Below are 27,111 nucleotides of genomic sequence, written 5' to 3' on the forward strand. Positions count from 1 at the left end.
AACCTTGAGCAAAAATCCCAGAACCACACAGGGAGACCTAGTGAATAAAGTTGGCCCATCTGAAGTTTGTTAGAGATCATTTGGATGATCCAGAAGAGGATTGGGAGAATGTCATCTGGTCAAATGAAACAAAAATTTAACTGTTTGGTAAAAACTCAACTTGTCGTGTTTGGAGGAGAAAGAATGCTGAGTTGCACCATACCTACTGTGAAGCATGGGGGTGGAAACATCATGCTTTGGGGCTGATTTTCTGTAAAAGGACCAGGACTGATCCTTGTAAAGGAAAGATTAAATGGGGTCATGTATTGTGAAATTTTTAGTAAAAACCTCCTTCCATCAGCAAGGGCATTGAAGATGAAACGTGTCTGGGTCTTTCAGCATGACAATGATCCCAAACACACAACCCGGGCAACAAAGGAGTGGCTTCATAAGAAGCATTTCAAGGTCCTGAAGTGGCCTAGCCAGTCTCCAGATCTCAACCCCATAGAAAATCTTTGGAGATAGTTGAAAATCTGTGTTGCCCAGAGACAACCTCAAAACATCACTGCTGTAGAGGAGATCTGCATGGTGGAATGGGCCAAACAACCAGCAACAGTGTGTAAAAACCTTGTGGCAACTTACAGAAAACATCTTATGTTATTGACCAAATACTAATTTTCCACCATAATTTTTTTTTTTAAAGCAGAATTTGAGTCCCCCCCCCCCCAAAAAAAAAAAAATATATATATATTTATCATTGTGTCCTTCATTGTTGAATTGTACCTACAATTGCAGGCCTCACAATTTATGTGAATTTATGTGCAAAATTTATTGCTGATTAAATGCCGTGGCTCAGTGGTTCATGTAGGTTGTCTACAAACCAGAAGGTTGGTGGTTCAATCCCCGGTTCCACCTGACCGAGTGTCGAGGTGTCCATGAGCAAGACACCTAACCCCAGCTGCTCCCGACGAGCTGGATGGCGCCTTACATGGCTGACATCGCCGTCGGTGTATGAATGGGTGAATGTGAGGCAAAAATGTAAAGCGCTTTGGATAAAAGCGCTATATAAATGCAGTCCATTTATATAAATGCAGTCCATTTAAATACTTAAAAATAAAAAGCAGGAAAAAACTGAAACACAAAGCTGAATGTAGTGCCCACTCCCTTAGACTTAAGTGGGAAGGGCCCTGGGTTAGTTTATAGTTAGATCTCACTCAACAGCCTCTGAATATTATTAACTTTGTTTCAGTAAACCCTTATTTTATTATTGGTATGCTTATCACCAGACTAATAATAAGAGAAATAGAAACATAGTGTAATTTACTCAAATCAAATAGAGGGAAAGCAAATAGCAAATCAAAAATAAAATTAAGTTTACCCTGTAAAGTTTTACAATATGAGGGTCTTTCCAAAATTAAACATTAAAATTAAAATCAACAATTCCAGGTACCACACCTTATTAATACTCCCTATATATAGAATAATAGGCTATATGACTCTCGTGTTTGAACAAAATACAGACAATAAGTCATCATCATCATCTTTCACTTATCCGGGGCCGGGTCATCAGTCTAAGAAGAGATGCCCAGACTTCCCTCTCCCTAGACACTTCCTCCATCGCTTCCGGGGGAATACGGAGGCATTCCCAGGCCAGCTGGGAGAAATAATCCCTCCAGTGTCTGAGATCTTCCCCGGGGCCTGCTCCCAGTGGGACATGCCCAAAACACCTCCCTGGGAAGGTGTCCAGGAGTCATCCGAAAGAGTTGCCTGAGCCACCTCAGCTGGCTCCTCTCGATGTGGAGGAGCAACGACTCTACTCCTCCCAAGTGACCACGCTTCTCACCCTATCTCTAAGGGAGCACCCATGCCACCCTGCATGAAAATTCATTTCTGCCACCTGCATCTGGGATCTTGACCTTTCGGTTATGACCATAGGTGAGAGTAAGAATGTAGATTGACCGGTAAATTGAGAGCTTCCCCTTAAAGCCAAGCTCCTTCTTCGCCACGACAGACCAGTACATCGACCGCATTACTGCAGAAGCTGCACTGCTCCATCTGGCGCTCTCCCATTCCATCCTTCCTTCACTCATGATCTAGACCCAAGATACTTGTAATCTTCCACTTGAAGAACTCTCTTCCAAACTGAAACGGGCCACCCTTTTCCGACTGAGAACCATGGCCTCGGACTTAGATGTGTTGATTCTCATCATAGTCGCTTCACACTCAGCGGCAACCCATCCCAGTGCATGCTGATGGTTCTGGTCTGAAGAGGCCAACATGACAACATCATCTGCAAAAGCAGTAACATTCATTTCAATCAGTTTTTGTAGTAAATCATTTTTAAATATGTTTACTATTAGACTAATCTGGTTTCTTTCATGTTGCTCAGCTGATATTGTTGCTTCTGTACGCTACACAATCACAGAACACAGTCTGTTCATGATGGGAAATATGATCATTTTCTATATTTGCATGCTATTTTTCAACACTCTACATGACCCATTCCTGATGTGTCAGTTGAATCTTCTTTATACATTCACTTGGAAGGCAGACAGTCTAGGTATCAGTATCGTTGTGGACATCAGCCCAGGACTGAGGTAAAAAAAAACCAAGGAATTTAAACAGAACTGTTCTCTTTTACTAATGTGTGGTTTTAAAGTAGTTTTGATCAGGTTTACTCTGCACCATCTCAGAATGTTCTGGTGGACTAACACTTGTATCTCTCATTCATAGAACACAGTTGTGTTTTTGACTGCACACAGTGAAGAGATGAACATCTCAAGCGATATCTTCTCCACTGATGGATCAAACTCATCTGATCACTTATTTTTCAATGGCACTGGGGATGAAATTAGTTTTGATACATTCTCACCTGTATATTTTATCACCTTTCTGTTGGGTGTTCCTATCAACTCCTATGTGATATGGCTTATAGTAAGAGGAACTGGCAATGGACTTGCAGCAGAATTCTTCACTTTGAACCTCGCTGTCTGTGAGATAATGTTTTGTATACAATTGCTTTTAATGTTTTTGAGCTATAAATTTATAATTCTTTGGACGGCTATGTTTGTTTTAGATGGACTAGCCATGGCTGGGCGTCCTCTGTTTCAGTGTCTGATCTGTGTTGAGCGTTACCTGGCGGTGGTTCATCCTGTAACCTTTCTGAAGTACAAACCTCTCAGATATAGAGTGATCTGCTCTGTATTTATTTGGCCAATATGCCTTGGCTGCAGTTTGTTCTCCATGTTTACCTTTCACTCACAAAATATTTATACATTTACAATGCTCTTCCAGTTCCTACTTTTCCTCTCCATTCAATTGTGCTTCTGTGTGGCTGTTCTCAGAGCTCTGAAGCAGTCAGGACCAGGAGAGACAGGAAAGGAGAAAGAGGAGGAAAACCACATGAAGAGAAGAGCGTTTTATCTCATTTTGATAACTACTGTGACAATGGTAATCATTTATGCCCCTTATATTGTCACAGGAATCCTCTATATTCTAACACAACAAGAGGTTTTATTTGTCAGTCCAATTAGTTTAATATGTTTTAGTCTGGGTGGATTTGTTCAGCCTGTTCTATATCTGCACCGCACTGGAAAACTTTCTTGTTTTTGTTCTTTTTTTAAAATATGCTACTTGCAACTACTGACAGTTTTTACCCTTATTGCTTGATTTTTTTGTTAACTTGAAAATCGATTGGGCTACACTTTACAGTACTTTGAATGAAAAGTGAATTACATTTGTTCATAGATATACAGTAAACAGAGTGTGATTTTGTAATCTCTTTGTTAATTGTTAGGTATTGTGTATAATTGCAAAGCCCTGTCTAGCAAGCAAGGGATACAAATTAATAAAAAGAACCAGCATTTTACAAAACCTTCATATTAATTGGCATTTACTCATTTGTAGATGATATTCAATACACTTTCATGAAAACATTTGCAGTTGGTTTGCAAAATGTGTCATTATACCTACATGTTTTTGTTACATATACCATTTTGAACTGCCAGTGCCAAAACAAATTATTCAAGCACTTTAAAACAGTGAATCGTTTTGTGAAGCATTTTCAAAAGCTTTATTTTCTAGTAAATAAGCACAACTGTGTGTATGTTAGGAGTCATACTTAATCTGCATCTTGTGGATAGTTTGCTGCCAAAAAGTGTTCTACTTCCTGAGAGTTATGTGTTAAAAGGTAAAGGTGCAGAACAGTAAAGGGAAGCATTGCGAGGCACTTTCCGTAAGAGTAACAGGGGCACATTCAGTTCAGGGAGACAGCATATTTTTAAGACTTTAAGCATTAAACAACTACAAAAAAATACTTTGGTGAGGACTATTATAAATAAGAATATACAACAATATGTTATATTTACTTAGCCTGGTTAAAACCAGACATTTCTCTGTAGTAACTGAGTTATGGTCTGGCAAAGCTTCATAGACAAATCATTTCCAAAGGGGCGTCACCAATGGACGATGATGTAGCCTATGCAGAGTGACGGAAAAACATCCGAGACAGCAGTTCTCTGATTTCGAAGATGATGTTGCAGTGGCTTCTGGTGACTTTTACCATTATTGTAAAATAAATTTGATAATAGCTGGTGTCCAACGCCACTCCATCAACATTTTTGCAAAATTTGGAAAACTAATAGCATCTCAGGCCGACTGAAACAAATTGCATTTGCCCCCATTGTATGGCAGTTGTATTGCAATTAAAAAGAGATTTGCATATTGATTAGTCTTTGGAAAATTGTCTCACACACATGATTTAAATTCAGTAATTTCAGATGTGTTAGAACAATTTCAGACTTGACAGCATCCATCTTTGTAATGTACAAAATCAGTTTCACCGTCGCTGCTCTGTCGTAATCGTGTAAAGCCCGCCCCAACGTTTCAGATTGGTGCCACGATTTCGACGGATTAGAAATGGGCTTGAACGAGCTCTTTGTCAGAATACTTGCAGAGCAAATCTAAATTTGCCAGAAGTTATCTGGGTTTTCCCAGGCTATCAATCTCAATCAATCAATCTTTATTTATATAGCGCTTTTACAATCACGATTGTGTCAAAGCAGCTTCACAGTGTCAAACAGGATAATATTGCGACAAAATTAGATTTGGCTGTACAGTCGTACTGGAGAAAACAGCGATGTTATCAGCTTATCTTAATTTATCATATAGCGACAATGTTGGCAGATCAGTATTATAGTTTATAGAATTAAATAAGTCCTAATTCATACATTTTATTTGTATAATAAGTTGAATAACTTTAATCATATTTTTAGTGTCCCCAACTGAGCAAGCCAAGCCAAATGCGAAGGTGGCAAGGAACCAAAACTCCATCAGGGCATGATGGAGAAAAATAAACCTTGGGAGAAACCAGACTCAGTCGGGGTGCCAGTTCTCCTCTGGCCTATTAACACACCTTGTAAGATGACTAATAACCACTTATATTTGGGCGTGAAGTTATGCAAGCTTAATTGGAGACACGGCAGTTTAGCATACTTGCACTAAAATCAGAGTTTTTATTTTTAATGAATTAATCCTGGGTACATATGTTTGTGTTCTATGGTCTAGTGGTATTAAATATGCAAGATGAGTAGTTATGTCCGGTTCTTGAACAAATCGTTCTTTCGAGCCGGTTCTAAGCCATTAACAGGTTGTGCCAGTTCATTAATCAGACTGAATCAAACTGTAGTTCCGGGTTGATGACTCAAACATGACGTAAGATGCAAAAGCCGAAGTAGCACATCCGACTAAAAAAGAACTAAAAGAGCAAGTTCAATCAGCTGTCAAAGTTTGCCAAGGACTCAAAAGGACCTGAACGAGCCGGTTCAAACATTTGTCGAAGTTTGCCGATTCAGCAACGTAAGTCTGAGGCATGTAAGCTACTGGAAATATGTTAATTATGACTACTGTTATTTAATAACATCTAATTAAAACCTGCAAAAAACCTTTCTGTCGATGGATTTAAAGTAAGGGATAATGTACATCCAGACGGTTTTTATCGCCGAATAAACCCAGACAGAGTGATCAGGACCCCGATGCGAAGCGGAGGGGTCTTGTGTCACTCATGACGGGGTTAAGGATGTAATTTATCCCACTTATTACACAGCTACTTTTTTACAAGTAAATTAGACATTAAATATTGTCTTGAGTTTAAATATTTTATTAGCTCTTACGTAAATCTTCCACGGAGAAAAACAGTTCAAAAGTGCTTTAAGCCTTTATTGCTGAAGATTTGTTTTTACCATAGGCTATATGTGGAAAATGAATGCTGAAAGGGTTAGTTCACCCAAAAATGAAATTAAGCCTATGATTTACTCACCCTCAAGTCATCCTAGGTGTATATGACATTCTTCTTTCAGACGAATACAATCAGAGTTATATTTAAAAAGTCCTGGCTAACGTTAATCCAAGCAGTAGTTGTAGCTGTTTTTGAAGTCCATAAAAAAATGCAGCTGTCCATCACATAACGTGCTCCACGTAGCTCCGATGGGTTAATAAAGGTCTTCTGATTGGAATCGCTGCACTTGTGTAAGAAAAATATCCATATTTAAAACTTTATAAACTAAACCCTTGAAGTCTTCCATTGTAACCCATGGCGTTTAAGCGTTTAAATTGGGGAGAAGCCCCAATAATGAGTTTGATTTTTATATTTGTAACAATATAGTTAAGCAAAGCTATATCATACGAGATAGATTGCTGTTTCAGGAAAAAAATAAAAAATAATAATGAATGATTCAATGACTCAGACCATGTGACTTGGTTTCCACTGCATTCCCCTGTGGAGTGAAAGTGTGTAAGATAGGCACCAAAGTGTTTGTTTATTTATGCATTATTGTTTATTTCCTTTTGCCATGAAAAATACCTCAAAAGCCATTTTTTGAAGTGGCATATTACAGATAAATTCCTTATTACGAGTGCAAGCAACACTGTAATGTGAAAAATGTACTGCATATGCTCTATCTATTTAAAAAAGCATTCTCTGGGATTGTTTTTTATACTCCATGGTGTTAATGTTTTATGTATTATCTATATATATCTTTACCCTTTTAAACTCCCAACCCAAAACATATTTCTGTGCCCCTGTACACAAGTCAAGAGCTAGAGGAGTTGGTAGACCTCTCTAAATAAAACAATGCATAAACGATATCCATAGTACACTAACATGTCCTGGGATCATGAGGTCATGTCTCATCAGGAACAGAGACAGGAGAGTTTTCCAGTCCGGTGCAGATAAAGAACAGGCTGAACAAAACTAGCCAGCAAATAACAAATCAGACCAGTGAACAAAAGTGCTTCCATATTCTGTTGTGTCAGAAGGATAATGAATCTGAAAACAGCATTTGGGACATATATGAAAACCGTGTTTACGGTAGATATTAGAATGAGATAAAACGCTCTTCTCTTCGTGTGGTTTTCCTCCTCTCTCTCTCTCCCTCTCTCTCCTGGTCCTGACTGCTTCAGAGCTCTGAGAACAGCCACACAGTAGAACAACTGGATGGAGAGAAAGAGTAGAAACTGCACACAGAAGAGCCATGAACTTGTTTGTTCTTCTTCGGTGATGGGGGCTAAAATAAACATGGAGAGCAAACAGGATCCAAAAACAGTTATCCATGCTGAAGTGCAGCAGATCTCTTTATATCTGCGAGGTTTTAACTTCAGAAAGGTTACAGGATGAACCACGGCCAGGTAACGCTCAACACACATCAGACACTGAAACAAAGAACGACCAGTGATGGAAAATCCAAACAGAAACAGTTTCACTATCTTGAGACTTGCAAACCAAAATGACAGTGTAAAGATCAAGCTGTGCAGAGAGACACCAATCTCACATACAGACAAATTGAGGAAGAAGAACTCTGATGCGACTCCACTTCCTGTTCCCGTGACGATGAGCCATATGATATAGGAGTGTGTAGGAAGACCGACCAGGAAATTGATGCCACACACAAGTCCATTTATTAGCTCAAATGTGGAAGCTTCAGATGTAGTTAAGTTCACTGCAGAAGTATTAATTTTCTCCATGTGTTCTTTAATTAATGAATAATTCATTATAAAGATGACCTACTAAAAGAGAGAAACGTTAAAGTTCCAAATAATTAAGACTGCATTGATGAAGCCAAAATAAAGACTTAATGTGTGAATAATCTTCAATACAAACCAGTCTGCAACTGTACACAGCTCATTTAAACCCACATTACCAGAGCCTTCTTAAATTAACTTTATGCCAAGGTAATTTTAATTAACTTAATTAATAATTAAACAAATACACTACAATCTATACTTAAATTGCCTAAAAGTTCAACTGTATTCAGATGACTTCAAAATGAGATATGATTCTAGTTCTTATGATACAAAATGCAGTGGTTTTTTTTTTAGCATGCAGTTATATTTCTAAATAAACTGCCTGCTGAAACAATACAAATCAGCCCAATTTTAATCAATAACTAATTCATATCACATAAACTACATCTGATAATCACCCAGCTCGTTTGCATGCTATTGACTGAAAGAAAATCAAATGAATCATAAAGGAGTGTCATCACCTGAAGAGTGAATGTCCAGTGTCTCTGGGAGTAAATGATATTTGTGCTGTTTGTATAGTCTCAATTTCCATCTGTATATGATGTATGTGCACAGCTTCATATGTACGTCACATAAAACAAAACATACGCAAATGAGGTTTAAAATGACTGATGACATTCTATAGTCTTGTAGTGACAACACCGTCAACTGGAGTGTCTGTGGTGACACACACTGAGTGGCAAAAAAAACTTTGCGTTGGTTCTCAAAGTGAATGCAGCAAAAAAAAAAAAAAAAACTTTACAAAGAGCTTTGAGATTGACTGTATAAATATGTTTCAGATATATTTTAACAGACTGCCCAAAGATTCAGAAAAGAGAAGCAAATGGATCACTGCAACTCACAGAAACAATTGGAAATAGTTTTGTAGTTATGATTTTTTGTCAATATGCTGAATTTCAGGGTAAAATAGAGTATTGTTATCTTTTGAACTTCTCAAATATTTTCCCGCTTATATTCTGCATAATTGTTTTTTTTTTTTTTTTAAATAAACACTGGCATGTGTCTATCTAGCTATCTATATACAGTATATAATTTATATAACATTGATATCTACTTCTAGTAGGGCAAAAAAATGTCTCTTTTTTTAGTTCTCCCACTTAAAAAGATGAGAGATGCCTGAAATTTTCATAATAGGTACACTTCAACTAAGAAACAGAATGAGTGATCAAAAAAAAAAAACAGAAAAATCACATTGTCTGATTTTTAAAGAATTTATTTGCAAATTATGGTGGAAAATAAGTATTTGGTCAATAACAAAAGTTAATCTCAATACTTTGTTATATACCCTTTGTTGGCCATGACAGAGGTCAAACGTCTTCTGCAAGTCGCCACAAGGTTTTTACACACTGTTGCTGGTAGTTTGGCCCATTCCTCCATGATCTCCTCTACAGCAGTGATGTTTTGGGGCTGTCGCTGGGCAACACAGATTTTCAACTCCTTCCAAAGATTTTCTATGGGGTTAAAATCTGAAGACTTCAGGACCTTTAAATGCTTCTTTTGAAGCCACTCCTTTATTGCCTGGGCGGTGTGTTTGGGATCTCCTCCAAACACCACAAGCTGAGTTTTTACCAAAAAATTCTGGATCATCCAAATGCTCTCTAGCAAACTTCCCAGACATGTACTAGCTTAAGCATGGGGAAATGTCTGACACTGCAAGATTGGAGTTCTGGTGGCATAATGTTACTGATGGTAGCCTTTGTTACTTTGGTCCCAGCTCTCGGCAGGTTATTTACTAGGTCCCCTGAGTGGTTCTGAGATTTTTGCTCACTGTTCTTGTGATCATTTTGACCCCACTGGGTGAGATCTTGCGTGGAGCTCCACATCTAGGGGGATTATCAGTGGTCTTCTATGTCTTCCAATGCTTGCTTCCACAGTTGAGTTCTTCCCACCAAGCTGCTTACCTATTGCAGATTCAGTCTTCCCAGCCTGGTGCAGGTCTGCAATTTTGTTTCTGGTGTTCTTTGGCAGCTCTTTGGTCTTGGGCATAATGGAGTTTGGAGTCTGACCCTGCGTCCCAATTCGCATACTATCCATCCTAAATAGTATTCGAAAATAGAATTAGTATGTCCCAAATCGTAGTATGTTGAAAAGAGTATTCCAAAGATTCCCGGATGGTTTACTATTTCCGGTCCGAATTCACAGTATGGATCGATGGGCACTCTAACGGCTGATATTGCCCACAACCCATTGCGAGTTGGACGAGGATTCGATTAGAACTACAAACGCGGATAAAAAGCGTTAAAAAACTACAAACATGACGGATGTGCGAGTTCGACGGTTAAGTAGAGAAGTTTAGATAAAGGGGTTTGAGTGACCAACTATCAATATTTAACCTGACAAAAATATATTTATTCAGTGGTGTCACATTATATTTCACCCGCAGCAGCATTGAGAACTTTTGAAATGACACGTTTGGCCATTAACTTTTAAATGCATCATTATATTTAAACTGTAAATACATGAGGAGAGTCTCTGCATTAAAGACCCACAAATGGCAGATCAACGAGCGGCTACATTTCTCTCCGATACGGTAGGAGATTAAACTGAATGTGAAGGATTTGAACTGTGACGAATCTGACGATGATTGACAGGGCAGATAAACGGTGACGGGATGCACGTAACTAAGCGACAGAGTCCGTTAAAGATGGCGAAGTAGTATGTCCCGAAGCTTGCATACTTTTCTGCTACACACTCAAAAGTATATACTTTTTCTTCACAAAAAGAGTACATACTTTTAGGACGTAGTATAAGTAGGCGAATTGGGACGCAGCATGACTGTTTGAGGTTGTGGACAGGTGTCTTTTATACTGATAACGAGTTCAAACAGGTGCCATTAATATGGGTAACAAGTGGAGGACAGAGGAGCCTCTTAAAGAGAAAAAAAGTTACAGATCTGTGAGAGCCAGAAATCGTGCTTTTTTTTAGGTGACCAGATATTTATTTTCCACTATAATTTGCAAATGAATTCTTTAAAAATCAGACATTGTGAAACTATGATAAAAATGACCTCTCTCATGTTTTTAAGTGGGAGATCTTGAACAATCGGTGGCTAACTAAATACTTTTGGGGAGGTCTGTGTTGAAACATTTGACAAACATTTGCATTTTGGTTTGAAATGAAAATCGTATTGATGTCAAAACTCACCTCAACCTTGGCTTGACGTCAACCTCCAACATTAGACAGCCATTGAGTTTTGGTTACTTAGTACCACAACTGAAAAGCAACAAAATATTAAAGTCTACTGATATTATAATTTAATGGTTTAATGGAAATTTAGCAGTTTTGGTTACCATACCTTATGATTAAATGTTGGTGTTTATGTCAATATGATGTTGGCATGAAACATTTACAAACCTGATTCCAAAAAATGGACAGTGGACAGTGTACAAATTGCGAATAAAAAAGGAATGTAATATTTACCAATCTCATTAACTTATATTTTATTCACAATAGAATATATATATATAAAATAACAAATGCTGAAAGGGAAACATTTTGAAATGTCATGCCAAATATTGGCTCATTTTGGATTTCATGAGAGCGACACATTCCAAAAAAGGTTGGGACAGTTAGCAAATAAAGGCAGTAAATATAATTTACATGTGTATTATGTACATATAAGGAACAGCTGGAGGACCAATATGCAACTAAGAGGCTATTTTTATACCCAATCATGTTGCCAATTGACCTAATAATGCCAATTGACCTCTTGACCTCATGCAGTCCATTTACACTGCATAATTCAAGTTACCCAATTCCGATTTTTCCCTCTCATGTGGCACAGATCGGATATGTAACATGTAACAGAAAAAAGAAAGAAAAAAAAAAAAACATCAATTCCGATATCCTCAGGTCGGATTCAGGCCTCACTGGATTCGGATATGTGCATTTGCATCTGCCATGTAAGCGGACAAATCAGATATTCCCCAGTAAATCGAGTTGTAGCAAACATTAAAGATGTTTGGAAAAGTGTAGCAAAACATTGAATAATCATTTCGCCTGCATCCATTGCATATCGCGCAGTTTTACTTCCTTTTCTGGGTTAGTGTCTTGGGCTATTTCGCCAGTGTATGCAAATATCGGATACAGGATGCTTTTAAAAGATGATGTAAAAAGGTCATCAAAAAAAAAAAAATTCGGATATAGTCACCAAATCAGAATTGTGTGTCAAGACCTGCAGTGTATATGCGGCATTAGAGTGGCAGTGTCTCTCATAAGTCAAGATGGGCAAAGGATAACCAATTTCCCCAATGCTGTAGTGAAAAATAGTGGTGCAATAAAAGAAAGGAGTTTCTCAGAGAAAAATTGCAAAGAGTTTGAAGTTATCATCATCTACCATGCATAATATCATCCAAAGATTTAGAGAATCTGGAACAATCTCTGTGATAAGAGTCAAGGTCAGAAAACCATACTGGATGCCCATAATCTCTGGGCCCTTGGACGGCACTACACCACATACAGGAATTCTACTGTAATGGAAATCACAAAATGGGCTCTTCCAGAAAACATTGTTGTGAACACAATCCACCATGCCATTCGCTGTTGCCGGCTAAAACTCTATAGGTCAAAAAAGAAGCCATATCAAAACATGATCCAGAAGCGCAGGTGTTTTCTCTGGGCCAAGGCTCATTTAAAATGGACTGTGGCAAAGTGGAAAACTGTTCTGTGGTCAGACAAATCCAAATGTGAAGTTGTTTTTGGAAAACTAAGATGCCATGTGATCCGGACTAAAGAGGACAAGGACAACCCAAGTTGTTATCAGCGCTCAATTCAGAAGCCTGCATCTCTGATGTTATGGGGTTGATTTGTGTGAGTATGAGTGGCATGGTCAGCTTAAACATCTGGAAAGGCACCATCAATGCTGAAAGGTATATTCAAGTTCTAGAACAACAAATGCTACTATCCGGAAGTCGCTCTTTCAGGGAGTACCTTGCATTTTCCAACCTGACAATGCCAGACCACATACTGCATCAACTACAACATCATGGCTGCGTAGAAGAAGCATCCGGGTACTGACAATGGCCAGCCTGCAGTCCAGATCTTTCCCCCCTAGAAAACATTTGGAGCATCATAAAGAGGAAGATGCGATGAAGAAGACCTAAGACAGTTGAGTATCTAAAAGCCTGTATTAGACAAAAATGGGACAACATTCCTATTCCTAAACTTGAGCAACTTGTCTCCTCAGTCCCCAGACGTTAGCAGATTGTCATATAAAGAAGAGGGGATGCCACACACTGGTAAACATGGCCTTGTCTCAACTTTTTTGAGATGTGTTGATGACATGAAATTTAAAATCAACTTATTTTTCTCTTAAAATTATACATTTTCTCAGTTGAAACATTTGATATGTCATCCATGTTATATTCTGAATGAAATATTGAAATTTGAAACTTCCACATCATAGCAGTCAATTTTTATTCACAATTTGTACAGTATCCCAACTTTTTTGGAATCGGTTTTGTAGAAGCTGCTGGATTTTGGTTGCTTAACTCTAACGTTATAATTTCATGTTGTGTGCACGTTAACATTATGACATTTAGCAGATGCTGGGTTTCAATTACTATACCTCGAGACTAAATCTTAGTGTTTGATGCTATATGATGTTGAATAAGACTTGGGCTGAATCCAGAATCACCCTCTATACCAATGTTTTTAGAAACGTTTATACCCATACATAAACATGTTTTCAGGTGACAGCCATTTTTAGTGGTGTCTGATACCATAATGGATATTATTGAGCGCAGTCATTCTATCCCACATTACACTGCAGCAATGATTGTACAGCTGATTTACACTCAAGGCTGTCTGAATTTTCATTCACTCTTTCAAGTAAACTGTATTAGTGGACTAAAGTAGGGTATAGTGATTGAGGAGGCATTTTCGGATTCAGACGTTGAGTTTAATTAATACCAGCATCAGCTGTCGTCAGTATTACACATCAACTTGATGTTGCATGACTACAGTACCTAACAATACATTTTAGTTTAGGAATGGCTTAATCCAAATCTAAACCTTCATTTAATTGAAATTCTGTTGTAGGACCTGAATTGCCAGTGTTACTCCTATCAAAGAGCCAAATATAATTTCCCAAAACTTGCCCTTCCTCACCTGGCTTCTTGATTTCTTGGCCTTAAACCTCATCCTGTTCATTGTTTCCATGCAGTCAAATGTGTTCAGAACTCACCTTCCCTGTGTTAATGTAGTGATAGTTAAATCTCCCCTGAAACCTCTAAAAAACTGCTCATTTGTTTAGTGAAGCCATTAACAGCCCACGCTCATCTATTCCAGCCAATGAAATCTTGGGTCAGATTTATAAAACATCAAGTATAAAATTATTCTTATTTTAAAGTTAATAAAAATTAAAAGGTATTACTGATCTAAAACAACCAAAAAAAAATAAAAATCAAAAATAAATAAATAATAACAATAATAATCGTTTTTTTCAAGTCTTAAGCACAAAAATATAATACTGACCTACTACCAATATTTCATATGCACTATGAAAGGATTTCAAGTAAGGGAAACTGCACATTAAGTCGGTTGCAAAATAAACCCAGATGGGGTGATCCAATTCCAACCATTAATATGGAAAATGGTGATGCAGGAAGTATTTATTCAAAATGAACAAACCACAAACAAGTGTAACAACCATATCTGATAAACACTCAGAGAAAAGGCAGAATGTGTATGCAAATAACAATTTAAATTAAAGCTGCTAGCAGCATTTAGCGGGGTTCAAGCCTTTAAGGCCTTTTAAGCACAGAGGCATTAAAGACATTACGTTTTATTTAGCAAGATTTTAAACACTGGAATAGTAGATGGAAAAGTCCATTTACAGCCAATATAGGCAATTTACCATAGGAAATGCATGGTTTTTAAAGCTTTTTAACACTTATAGCGCCAACTATAGTCCGATCTCCATCAAACTTTGCATGCTTCATCAACATGTTATGCCACATGTACCCAACAATTTTCGTGAAGTTTTGAGTTTCCCCTTAAGATTTATAGGCTTTTGAGTGTATTTTTCCACGCCTCTTTTCTAAATGGCCCTGTTATAGCCATCCAAATGCAAAAGTTTCACTTTTTTTGATAATTATTAATCTAGAGAGTCCAGAGAATTGTCTTAGACTGGTTTGGGCAAAAAACAGGGACAAGTTCGCATAAGTAGGTTTTTAACATAATTATGAATATTTAATTAACGATTTGATTGACAGCAATGGTTCTAGAGGCAAAGTTGTTCAGCATGAGGAGGTCTATCATATATGCATATTTTGCGGATGTGTTTAACACCACGTGATTACAGAGCCATAAAACTCGTTAGCGCCAACTAGTTGCCGATTTCTTTTAAAATTCTTACAGACCTCTAGGACCATGAGTCAAACATACCCATCAAGTTTCGTTCCAATCGGCCTCCATAAACCTTGTCTAATAGGTGCTCAAAATTCATTGGCCGATGGCGGCCATATTTTTTGAGATACGTCAATGTCCTCATAGACATATATAGTACCTTGGGCCAAGACACTGCATACCAATTTTCAGGTCAATCGAACGTCGCGTGGTTATAGCTATTTTCATGTATTTTCACATTATAGCACCACCAAGTGGTCAATCATCGCGATTTTTTTATCGTGACCTAAATTTGAGCTCATAGATATGTGAACCAAGATTAGTGAAAATATCTAATTCCGTTCAAAAGTTATAGTAATTTTAGTAAAAATGGCCCCGGAGACATTGAACATTTTGGTTCCCCTTAGCGACTATTCATCGAAATTTCTAATTTCTTTTGTATTTATTAATAGTCTCTCTCCAAAGAACATTTCTGCAGTGGTTTGGTTCTGATCAGGGAAAAAACCTGGGAGTAGTTCGCAAATCTAGGTTTTTCAAAGAGCCCAAAAAATCTCAAAATTGGCGCCTGAAGGGCGAGCCAATCCGAGGCATGCGTCTGGTCCGACTCGAGCCAAGGATTCCAGTGATATAAGGCACTTGAGGCTAAGGCCAACGGTCTATGAGTTATGAGCAGTTTCGTGCAATCGATCGTTATAGCGCCACCTATAGGCCAACCTGGCTCATAATTTGATAACCTCTCCTCGATTTTTGTACTACCTATTGGTCAAGTTTCAAGTCTGTAGCCCTTACGGTTTGGTCTGCACGATGCGTTTTACGGGAGAATAAAAACCGCTACAAATACAATAGGTTTTCAAGCACTTCGTGCTTGAACCCCTAATTACTAGTGGTGGACATCTTGATGAAATGAGTGACCATGTTACGTAGACTGACATGGGATCATAGATTCTTAATTAGAGGAAAATGTCAATTCAGAAAAAAAAGCACGTCTAATTAATGCAGAAAATAAATAAAAATTAGTTACAGTATATCAACAGTTATTATGAGGTGATTTTTCCAGTTCGGCACAGAAAAAGAGCAGGCTGAAAAAAATCCATCCAGCAAAAATACAATTGAAACAATACACCAAAGCGCAGAAATATGCTGCTGTGTTAAAATGAATGCTGACATTTTATATGGGAAAAATATGATAATCACAGCCACAGTATACTAACTATTGTTATTAGAAATATATATATTGTTTTTGAGAAGGTTTTTAGGAGGTTTCTAGATATGTTAGAGAAAGCTTAATGATCTTTCGGAATGTTAGGCATCAGTTACCTGTGGCTGCTGCTAAACTTATGCACACACTGATTTTCCACATTTATCGTATTGTGCTACAAGCTGGTCTCAAGCAAGTGTAACAACACTGAAGCCATTATATACTCTCTATAAACAAACTGTGAAAGTTTTAGATAAAAAAAGGAGTTGCCATCACTGCATTATCATCAGAAATGATAAATTATTGACGTTCAGTGTAGGTAGAGTTATTTTTTTCCTTTTTTTTCAACTTAAGGCTGCATGAAAGAAAGTAAAAATAAATAAACAAGATAAATGATATATTCCAATCTTTAGTTTGGAGTTCTAAATGAAGTTCTAAAACTAAAATCCAAATAACCAAATAAGTATTTTAATATGATCATTCAAGTAACTTAATAAATTGAGCGTAAGCATCAGTTCTGGCAGGCTAGGTAGTCAAGACGCTGCTAACGCTATTTGGTCTCATCAGCTGGTTCTGCTCAGCTGAGATGCATCAGCTGATTTGCAACAGTGCATCAGCTGTTCAAACTCCCCTCACTGTTAATGGCCATGATATAACAGCGCGCATCTTCAAACAGATTCAGTTCGCTCCTAAACTGCTGTTGCTAGCTCTTTGCTGCCCACCACCTCCCCAGCTCCTCCATGTCATGTATGTAATGTGGCATTTTACTTGGTCATCGTTGCTGCTCTGTTCATAGGGGGAATAGTTCAGCTCTCACAGCCCTAAACTGTGCGAGCGTTCCCTAATGCTGCTGCTGTCCGACTCTCTGCTATTTCATGGTGCTCATGAAAGGTCAGAGGACTCCCTGAACAGAGCCATACCGCCAAAACATTCATTCAGAATTATCAACTTGAATTGCAATTTATTCAAAAATTCCTAAATCATTTTTATTTGTTCTTGACTTAATAGACCTGACAGAAATCCAGACATTAATTCTGCACAATGCTTTAACTACCCAATTTTGTTACAATTTTAAATGACTGAAAAATATAGCTGCAGCCTGCAGTCAATTATCGTCAAACAACTTGTCTTTTAAATGATGATTATTGAGTACAAAAATGAGTACAAAATAAAAAAAGAAGAGTTTGTCACCTGAACACCAGTCCCTTTGGACTGTCTTCATAGTCTTACTTTAAAGCTGTCTCACAAATAAATGGCTTCACATAAAATGGAAATGCAAATTGATGAGAACGCATAAGATTCAAAATTATATGTGGTATTCTATTCAAATGACTTAAGCCAAAATCTTTAGCATATTTGTCACGTTTACAACTGGTCAAACAAAGACGTGTGTTTTTTTCTTCTGTGGATCCATGTTAACCTTTCTTGCTTGTGTAACAACTAACCTATGCCACTCCTGTTAAAAGCATCTCACTCGGTCTAAACAGCAGATTTAGCAGGCTTACCATAATGAATCTGGGTAAGATATATTATATATTAGTTACTTTACATTGTTTACATTACAACGGCTATCTTTAACAGGTATCATGGAAAACAGTGTCGATTTTCTTGAATGGGTTAAGGAAACCATTTTGGGATGCACCTCAACCTGTTTTACTCAGATGCTAAATCATCTAACCCTAAAACTATGTCTGATAATCACACTGATATTTTGCATATTACTAAATGGAATAACTAACAAATGAATCAAAAAGAAGAGTTTGTCACCTCAAGAGAATACTCAGTGTTGGTTTTGTAGTCTCGCTTTAATGTTTTCATTTGCAGAGCTTCATATGCAACATTTCACATAAAATAACATGACAGATGTTGGTTTATACCATTGGAATAGTAAGTGCATTTTTGTGTTTGTTGTGTTTTTGTATTGTCATGTCTGAAAGCATATGTATAGTAACTGTGGTCTAACTGGTGGCCAACATAACATCAAGAACCTAACAATTATAATTTAATTAACATTAAGCGTTATTGCACATTCAAAATGTACAAATGCACCTAGCATAATTCCACCCAAGCAAGGTCTTTAATTGGAAATGCCTATTGTTTTAAGCTCCAGAAATTGGATCAAGCCTACAATGAATAGAAAATAGTCTGAAACTGATCATGACATATTTATCTTTAGAAACCATTAATAGTGGTAAAGACAGTTCCACGTTTGGAAATGTTTATTTTTACACTGCAAAATTGTTTTTATTCTTTATTATTATTATTTTGTCCATTTCAAGTTAAAATAAATAAAAATGCAATATACATTTTATACTGCAAGTATAATTGTAAGTTTTCTTTAAAGGTGCATTATGCAACTTTTCCATCCACTAGAGGGCGCCTATTCAAAACGAAGGAGTAGTTTGATGATGCCAAGTTTGAGCTCAGAATCTTGGGACATGTGGTCTTCACCTCACAGCCGGTGGAAAAGAATCAGGATAGGTCTCATGTTCATGGATCCGATTATTAACATTACTGTAGTATTAAGCAGAGCAGGACCGAGTGTTGTGGAGCTGAGCAAGGCAGCTGGAGCGATTGTTAATAAGATGAACAACAAACCTGGGTTAAAATAGCAATTTTACAAATGGTTGCAAACATTTGGAATATTGTAAGTACTCAACTGAACAAAATATATAACACTGGCCTGGTGGTTTTTGGATATTTTACTGCAAAAATACTACATAGTCCACCATACTTATATAGTTTACTATTTATATATTATTTTTGCACTTTAAGTATACTTCTATGGTCCCATTTAGTAAAAAAAAAAAAAAAAAAAAAAAAAAAAATGTATATATATATATATATATATATATATATATATATATATATATATATATATATATATATATACTTGAAATATGTACTTTAACTCTTTCCCTTAAAAAATGAACATCATTTGAATTTAACTTTATGCATCCTTTTTATCAAAACTTGAATCTGGGTATAAGTTTCATAAAAATAAAAAAAGTCATAATTTTACATGCAAAGCTGAATGATGATCAAAACCTAGATGGACTAGATCGAGTCCATCAACACGCCCAAAGCTTCACAGTAATTTCCTCTTCGTGGGATCAACATTTTATTCAATAACACATTGTTTTAAATTCATGTAAGCAATCTTCTAACACTGCTGCTTCACCTGTGTTTTGAGCCAGAGATTCTGTACTATTTCAGAAGATGTGTAATAGCGCCCCCTACCGTATAACAGTGAAAACATGGATAGCCATAAAATTCAGTCAATGGTGGGCAAAGAGTAAAGTACATTTTAAGTAAATTCCTATGTACACTACCAATGGACTCGCCTAAGCATAACATTTCTATGCAGTATGATGGGATTTCAGGTCAAATGAAATTATCTATGTTACAATCCTTGAACTGGTAAATGAGTTGAAACAATATTTTAAATTGTTCTCTGATATCTACATAGAGGGTATGTGACTTGTGTAAGGGCAAAAATTGTCCAGATATAGCTCTACAGGTCCATTTACAACCCTGGAAATTGTCCCTAGAATGAAATGGTCTGTTTTTGCCTTATTTGGAAGAGTCATGAATATTAATGTAGAGTTGGGCTCTGATTGGCCGTTGAAACAATCATATGTCACCGTATGATTTTTCAATGATAGCTTCTTCACTTTGAGTCACAAACTCTAATCAGGGAAATGGGTAACCTTAGCGTGTAAACGTTGTTTGTTCAGTACAGTAAAGATTGTGTTTTAGTTTTTTTTTTTGGGGGGGGGGGGTTACAAATTAACTAGACACCTTGTCAAATTACTACCATGTCAACTTAAGTGGTGGAGAAGGTGACATTAGCTAGAAGGATCGAGTGAGCTATAAGAATCCAAAACATAGTTAGGTCCTGAGTTATGTGTTATTGATGAAATTTAGGCAAAATTATAATTCTATCCAACAAAAGGGATTGCCATATGTATCTATTAGTGTTGTCAAAAATATCGATATTTCGATATATATATCGATACTGGAATATCTGAAACGATACGATTCTCAGTTTTTACAGTATCGATATTAGCTGCGCTCTCCTCTCCGACCGTCAGCGAGCTGACACACACCGGCATATTCTCACTCAGCCCGGTTAACCTCTGAGCACGGCGAACGCGCGTTCTGCTGAACTTTTTCCTCATGACAGTGTGTTAGTGTTAGTGTGTGATCGGTCTGAATTTCGCGCGGGATTACACATAAATTAATTCTAGCCTACTAATGCCCGCACTAGATGCTCCACATCTGAAGCGCACACACACATAGCCTACCCTAATAAAGCCGCCTCTGACATGATACAAGTGCAAACATTTGCTTCCTTTTCCAGCATATTATTGGTCAAATACACTCAAAGAATTATCAGTGCACATCTGGAAGAGTATTAACGTAAACACAGTCGCAAACAGTTCAGGAAGAACGAGTAACAGGAACAGTGTTCAGGATCCATGCGTCTGTTAGTCTTAAAGGGACCGCAGTCATTTGCTATTCAAACTACAAAAAGACAAACGATCACACTGCTCTTGACTGATCAACTTGTGTAACTTTAATAGTTTCATCTGTACGCTATTGAATTTTTTACAAAGAACATTATCCAATGTTGTTTTAAATGTAATTACTATGCATTTTTTTAATTCAGTTTCTTATCTGAATGTTAGACCTACCTGAAAAAATAAAGCAGTCTTTTTAATTTTTATCTTCTATTCTATTGCATTTATTTGTGCTATTGTTTGTAATCTGTCTATTTGTTCTTATTTTATTACTGTTTACTCGTCTTTTTAAATTCAATTTACCATTCGAAATCAAGCTTTCTTGTGCTGTGTGTAAGCTACTGCAACACAATTACCCTATTGTAAAAAATACATTGAGATAGCAAAAATTTGTGAGATAATTTTAATAGTAATTGATCAATTGATCAATAATTGTTCAAATCAAAATGATGCCCAACCCTAAGGAACATGCTGGCCACATTAATTTTTAGTAAAAAATAACAATGAATAATAAGTTCTGTTGTCATATTAAGCATCTTATCTTATTTATTTATTTATTTATTTTTTTACTGTGGTATTGATTTAGTATCGATATATCGATATTTTAGTCTGATATCGTATCGAAGTCATAATTTTGGTATCGTGACAACACTAGTATCTATGGTTCTATTTTGTAGATTTGTATGACATCACTGGCAGAAAATATTATTAACTTTTGTCATTTGACATTTGTCATACTCTTATGTATACTTCTTGGAGTTTCCTATTGTTACTGTGCCAGCATCTTGGGTATCTAGTAGGGGTGTAACGATTCGTTTAACAACAATTCGATTCGTATCACGATTTGAGGTTGTTGATACGATTTAAGGATGATATTGGTTCTTATAGAACGATATGATACGAAATGATTCAGTGATTTGAAATCGATTCAGTAACTTTTTAGCCAAAAATTGAAATCAGTGTGACTGAACCAAGGCCATTACAAGTGACCCCACACACCCTGCCTACCCTCTGTTTGATCTGTTGCCCTCGGGGAGACGCTATAGGTCAACCAAATCGCACACTAGCAGGCTGATGAACAGTTTTTTCCCCAGGGCCATACGTACTGTCAATATCCAGGGACACTTACATACATAAGCCTCTTTTTTTTAACTATCTCGTACCGCTCTGAAGAGCAGACAATCAGTCACCTCCCTCTACCGATACTGAACTATAGACACTTACGATTTTTTTTTAACTCTTTATTTGGTTGTTGTGTTTTATGTATATTATGTGTTTTTATTTGTCTGTGTGGTGCAAGGGTGGCTCTGTGGGAGCACCCTAAATTTCGTTGTACTGCCACAGTACAATGACAATAAAGGCTACTCTACTCTACTCTACTCTACTCTACTCTACTCTACTCTACACTACTCTACTCTACTCTACTCTACTCTACTCTACACTACTCTACTCTACTCTACTCTACTCTACTCTACACTACTCTACTCTACTCTACTCTACTCTACTCTACACTACTCTACTCTACTCTACTCTACACTACTCTACTCTACACTACTCTACTCTACTCTACTCTACACTACTCTACACTACTCTACTCTACTCTACTCTACTCTACTCTACTCTACTCTACTCTACTCTTCTCTACTCTACACTACTCTACTCTACTCTACTCTACTCTACTCTACTCTACTCTACTGTACTCTACACTACTCTACTCTACTCTACTCTACACTACTCTACACTACTCTACTCTACACTACTCTACTCTACTCTACTCTACTCTACTCTACTCTACTCTACACTACTCTACTCTACTCTACACTACTCTACACTACTCTACTCTACTCTACTCTACTCTACTGTACTCTACACTACTCTACTGTACTCTACTCTACTGTACTCTACACTACTCTACTCTACTCTACTCTACTCTACTCTACTCTACTCTACTCTACTCTACTCTACACTACTCTACACTACTCTACTCTACTCTACTCTACTCTACTCTACTCTACTCTACTCTACTCTCTGTTTTATTTCAGCCGAATCGAATCGTTATTAAAACGAATTGTTACACCCCTAGCATCTAGACAACACAAGGGATATTATCGTTAATTTTTTCTCACTAAGAAACATTTAATTTAATCAGAAATTGTTTAGACAGTTAATAAGTGGATAAAATCACTACTTACTGCTCACAGGGATATAGTTTGAATTGCTGCTTCTTTAGTATCAGATGCTGAACGAAACCTGTTTGATATTGTCCATGTTATAAAAACTGTCCGTGGTGAAATGGGCTGAACAATTTTGAATTAAATTGTTGCAGTGTCCAGTTATTAGAGGTTTAACGATTCGTTTAACAACGATTCGATTCGTATCACAATTTGAGGTTGTCGATACGATTTAAGGACAATATTTGTTCATTTAGAACAATATGATCCGAAACAATTCAGTGACTTGAAATCGATTCAGTAACTTTTTAGCCAAAAATTTAAATCAGTGTGACTGTTTTATTTCAGCCGAGTCGAATCGTTGTTAAAACGAATCTCATTTATAGGGCATCACTGTAAAATAATTCAATAACGTTATATGTTTCTTTTAAAGCGTGTACACGATGAGTACTTACGCTCTCAGAAATTTTTTGGATTTCCTCTTGAAGTAAATAATTTATAAAACATGAAGCTCAAATATGTGATATGTAGCTAGAATTTCAAATGTTTGGCACAAATTCACACTCAGCCTAAGCCGTTGTGCCAGTGGTTGGTGGGTGTCGGCTCTAGGGACCACTGTAGCTCCAATAATAGAGACATGCACACACACTTTTTTTCTGAGGTAATATTTAAAAGCTAAATTACTTAATAAATTATAATACTTGCATTATTTGAGAAATTCCGCACAAGCTCTCGATGTTCTTGATGTGAGCTGCAAGTAGCTGACGCCACCTCTGGATTGTGAGCTCGAACGATGTAAAAACGCAGATAAAAGCGAACCAGATCTAAAACATCGCTCGCGAATGTGTGCAGTCGGTGGAAAATGCTCTTTAAATCTCCGTGCTGTCATGACAGCGTCTATCACGTGACAATTCCATCATGGCGCATGTAGTACGTCCGACTCCATTCATACTACCCATATTCATACTATATAGAACGTACTTTTTTAATATTATTAATATTATCAAGTAATATTGGACAGTATTGGACGTTTCATTGCTGTCACTAAGCTATCGCCTAGCGAGATAGCTCTTTAGTTTTCTATGTATTAAAAACATAACTTCACTGACAATAACCGACATGGGTGTAATTTAAATGTCAAAAGACCAGTACGTTAGTAACGTATAATTTTCATGCTAGTTATGAAAAGTAGACAAAACTCAATCTTGCCTATAGGGCAACCAAAGAGCTAGAGCTGGCCCTGCATATTATGGTAAATGTGCTATCCACATTTTTTTTTTTTTAAACATTGCAACATTTTTGAAAATTACCACCACAAAATCAGTAATTGTGATCGCAAAAAAAAAAAAAAAAATAGTGAAATCCTGGAGGGACTGGTATACGATGTCCATGTTCTAAACTCTTATATTATTCAGCTATTCCATGGTTAATTCAATTTTTTATTCTAGGGCACCTTTAATATATTTATTTTGAATGTAAAATGAGACAGTCAAGGATTTTATGCATCATTATCAAAAACAAACAAAACAACAGTAACTTCTAAATGAAGCTATTCAAAAAAGAAAATATTCAGTAAATAAACTTAGTGAAATTAAATGACCTGAATGTTTTATGAAGAACAAAGCCAGGAGAGTTTTCCAGTTCGGTGAAGATAAAGAAAAGGCTGAACAAAACCACCCAGAATAAAACATATCAAACCAAAAGAAAAAAGGTTCTCAATAAACACGTGTGCCAGTATTAAACTGAATCCTGCGGTAATAAATGGCATATATATAATAGACATGGTAACAGTAGTTATTAAGATGAGATGAAACGCTCTTCTCTTCATGTGGTTTTCCTCCCCTCTCTCTCTCCCTCTCTCTCCTGGTCCTGACTGCTTCAGAGCTCTTAGAACAGCCACACAGCAGAACAACTGGATGGAGAGGAAGAGGAGGAACTGAATCGAGTAGAAGTATATGTAAATATAATTTTTTTCTCGGCCTGTAGTTAACAAGCAACATAAACAGGATCCAAGAATAATTATCCAGGCTGCTGTGCAGCAGATCACTCTATATTTGAGAGGTTTGTACTTCAGAAAGGTTACAGGATGAACCACTGCCAGGTAACGCTCAACACACATCAGACACTGAAACAGAGGACGGCCGGTGATGAATAGTCCTAATAAAAAACATTGCAATTGTGTGGGATCTGAAATCCCAAGACAAAAATAAATTACAGTCAACAAAGCGTTCAGACAGGTACCAATCTCACAAACAGAGAGATAAAGGGTGAAGAACTCTGATGCAACTCTGTTTCCTGTTCCTGTGATGATGAGCCAGATAATATAGGAGTGTGTTGGAAGACCAAACAAGACATTGATGCAGTACACACACATGTCAAGTGTCCTAGTCTTTATTCCATTTAAATCATCGGTGAAATTTGTAGATGCTTCAAATGTGAAGTTCGCTGTAGAGTTATTCATCTTCTCCTTGTTTAACTCTCAGCTCACAAAAATCCCCTGTGGTGGAAATCAAGTTTTTAACGTTGTTTTTGTGAGGTGTTTTAAAATGCTTAAGACAAACCATGCACAAATTCATCAGTCAAAACCATTTTTTATAATTTCTCCATAGAACTGCAGTGTACCAAAGACAAAAACATCAAAAACGTAAAAACACGGTTCCTACCATCACGCCTGCAACCAGTCCCGTCAAAGTGTGGGCGGGGCTTTTCCACAATAAGCACAAGAACACATTTATGAAGGGACAGGACAATAGGCAACATATAGCAAAATAACAGCTGAATTATGTGTATGATGTTTATTAAAATGTTATGAACTATTTGTGTTTCTCCACTGATGTTCTGTGATGTTCACCATGTTCCTAAGGATGCTGATTCCTAGATGGCAGCTGTTTGACTCTGAGATGGTGAACGGGAACATGGTTTGTGTAACATTAGCAATTATAAATAGCAGTGATACAGAAAACACCCCCAATTCTGATACTTTGACTTGAACCTTGTATAATTTACTCTTCCAATTTTTTGTTCAAAAAATATATGGTTGAAATAAACCAATGTTTCCCCTTGTCATTGTGTAGTTTACTACAGTTGACAGAGTGGGTCAGGTAGTCCGAGCTTGTGTGATTATTGACTGCAGGAGGACTTTAATAATACCGCAACCATGATTTAGGGGGAAGGGGATGTTGGGACAGCTTTCATTAGATTCATAAGTTATTAAGAATTCAGTTATTATAGATTCAATAATTGAATAAATATTTCTAATAAAAACCCTCATGAAGGAAACTGTTCTGCATAAAAATGATGCATTTTGTAAAGCTTCCTAACTGATTTCATATTTATCTTCTGTCTAGTTTTAACAGAACAGAAGAGCTAAATTGGGCTAAATAACATTTTCAAAAAACACCTTTTCATGACTGCAATATGATGATTCTCATCTCTGTCTCGGGTACACATACAGTCTCAGGTTCACACAGAATGCTCAAAATGAGTTGAATTAAGCATTGTTTCAGAAAAAGGTCCCAATATGTTTGTTGTTTTACAATTTTACCATTTCAGATCACAACCAAAATGAAAATAAATCAACAAAAGTACAATGGATTCTTTAAAAGTTACATCTATAAAACACAAGTTTAATATCATATTAATAATAGCAAATTCGGTATTTACTCTTATAACCTATGTTCATATTAAAAGTATAAAAAAGTTTAAGAGTTTATCACCTGTAGAGTGAATGTCCAGTCTCTGTGGATGTGTATAAATCTCTGTGCTGTGTTTTATAGACTGACTTCACAGCTGTCACCAGAATATATGTGCATGA

The 27,111-nt window shown here is 36.8% G+C and overlaps 1 protein-coding gene across 1 annotated transcript; it reads right to left on the reverse strand.

Annotated features, from left to right (window-relative positions):
• Window positions 1–2,072: 2,072 nt before the first annotated feature.
• On the reverse strand, window positions 2,073–25,758 carry LOC137047087 (chemokine XC receptor 1-like). Its single transcript, XM_067424647.1, has 2 exons — window positions 24,996–25,758; window positions 2,073–2,269 (listed from the first exon to the last, which is right to left on the reverse strand). The coding sequence occupies exons 1-2, from the start codon at window positions 25,756–25,758 to the stop codon at window positions 2,073–2,075; spliced, it is 960 nt and encodes a 319-aa protein (XP_067280748.1).
• Window positions 25,759–27,111: the final 1,353 nt, after the last annotated feature.

Source organism: Pseudorasbora parva, chromosome 18, assembly GCF_024679245.1.
Source record: "Pseudorasbora parva isolate DD20220531a chromosome 18, ASM2467924v1, whole genome shotgun sequence".
Lineage (NCBI taxonomy): Eukaryota > Metazoa > Chordata > Actinopteri > Cypriniformes > Gobionidae > Pseudorasbora > Pseudorasbora parva.

Coding starts and splice junctions, on each gene's coding strand:
- LOC137047087 (XM_067424647.1), bottom strand. CDS start 25,758: ATGAATAACTCTACAGCGAACTTCACATTTGAAGCATCTACAAATTTC. Junction 2,270..24,995: donor TGAGAACCTTTTTTCTTTTG/GTTTGATATGTT, acceptor CTGCTTTTGCAG/ATGATGTTGTCATGTTGGCC.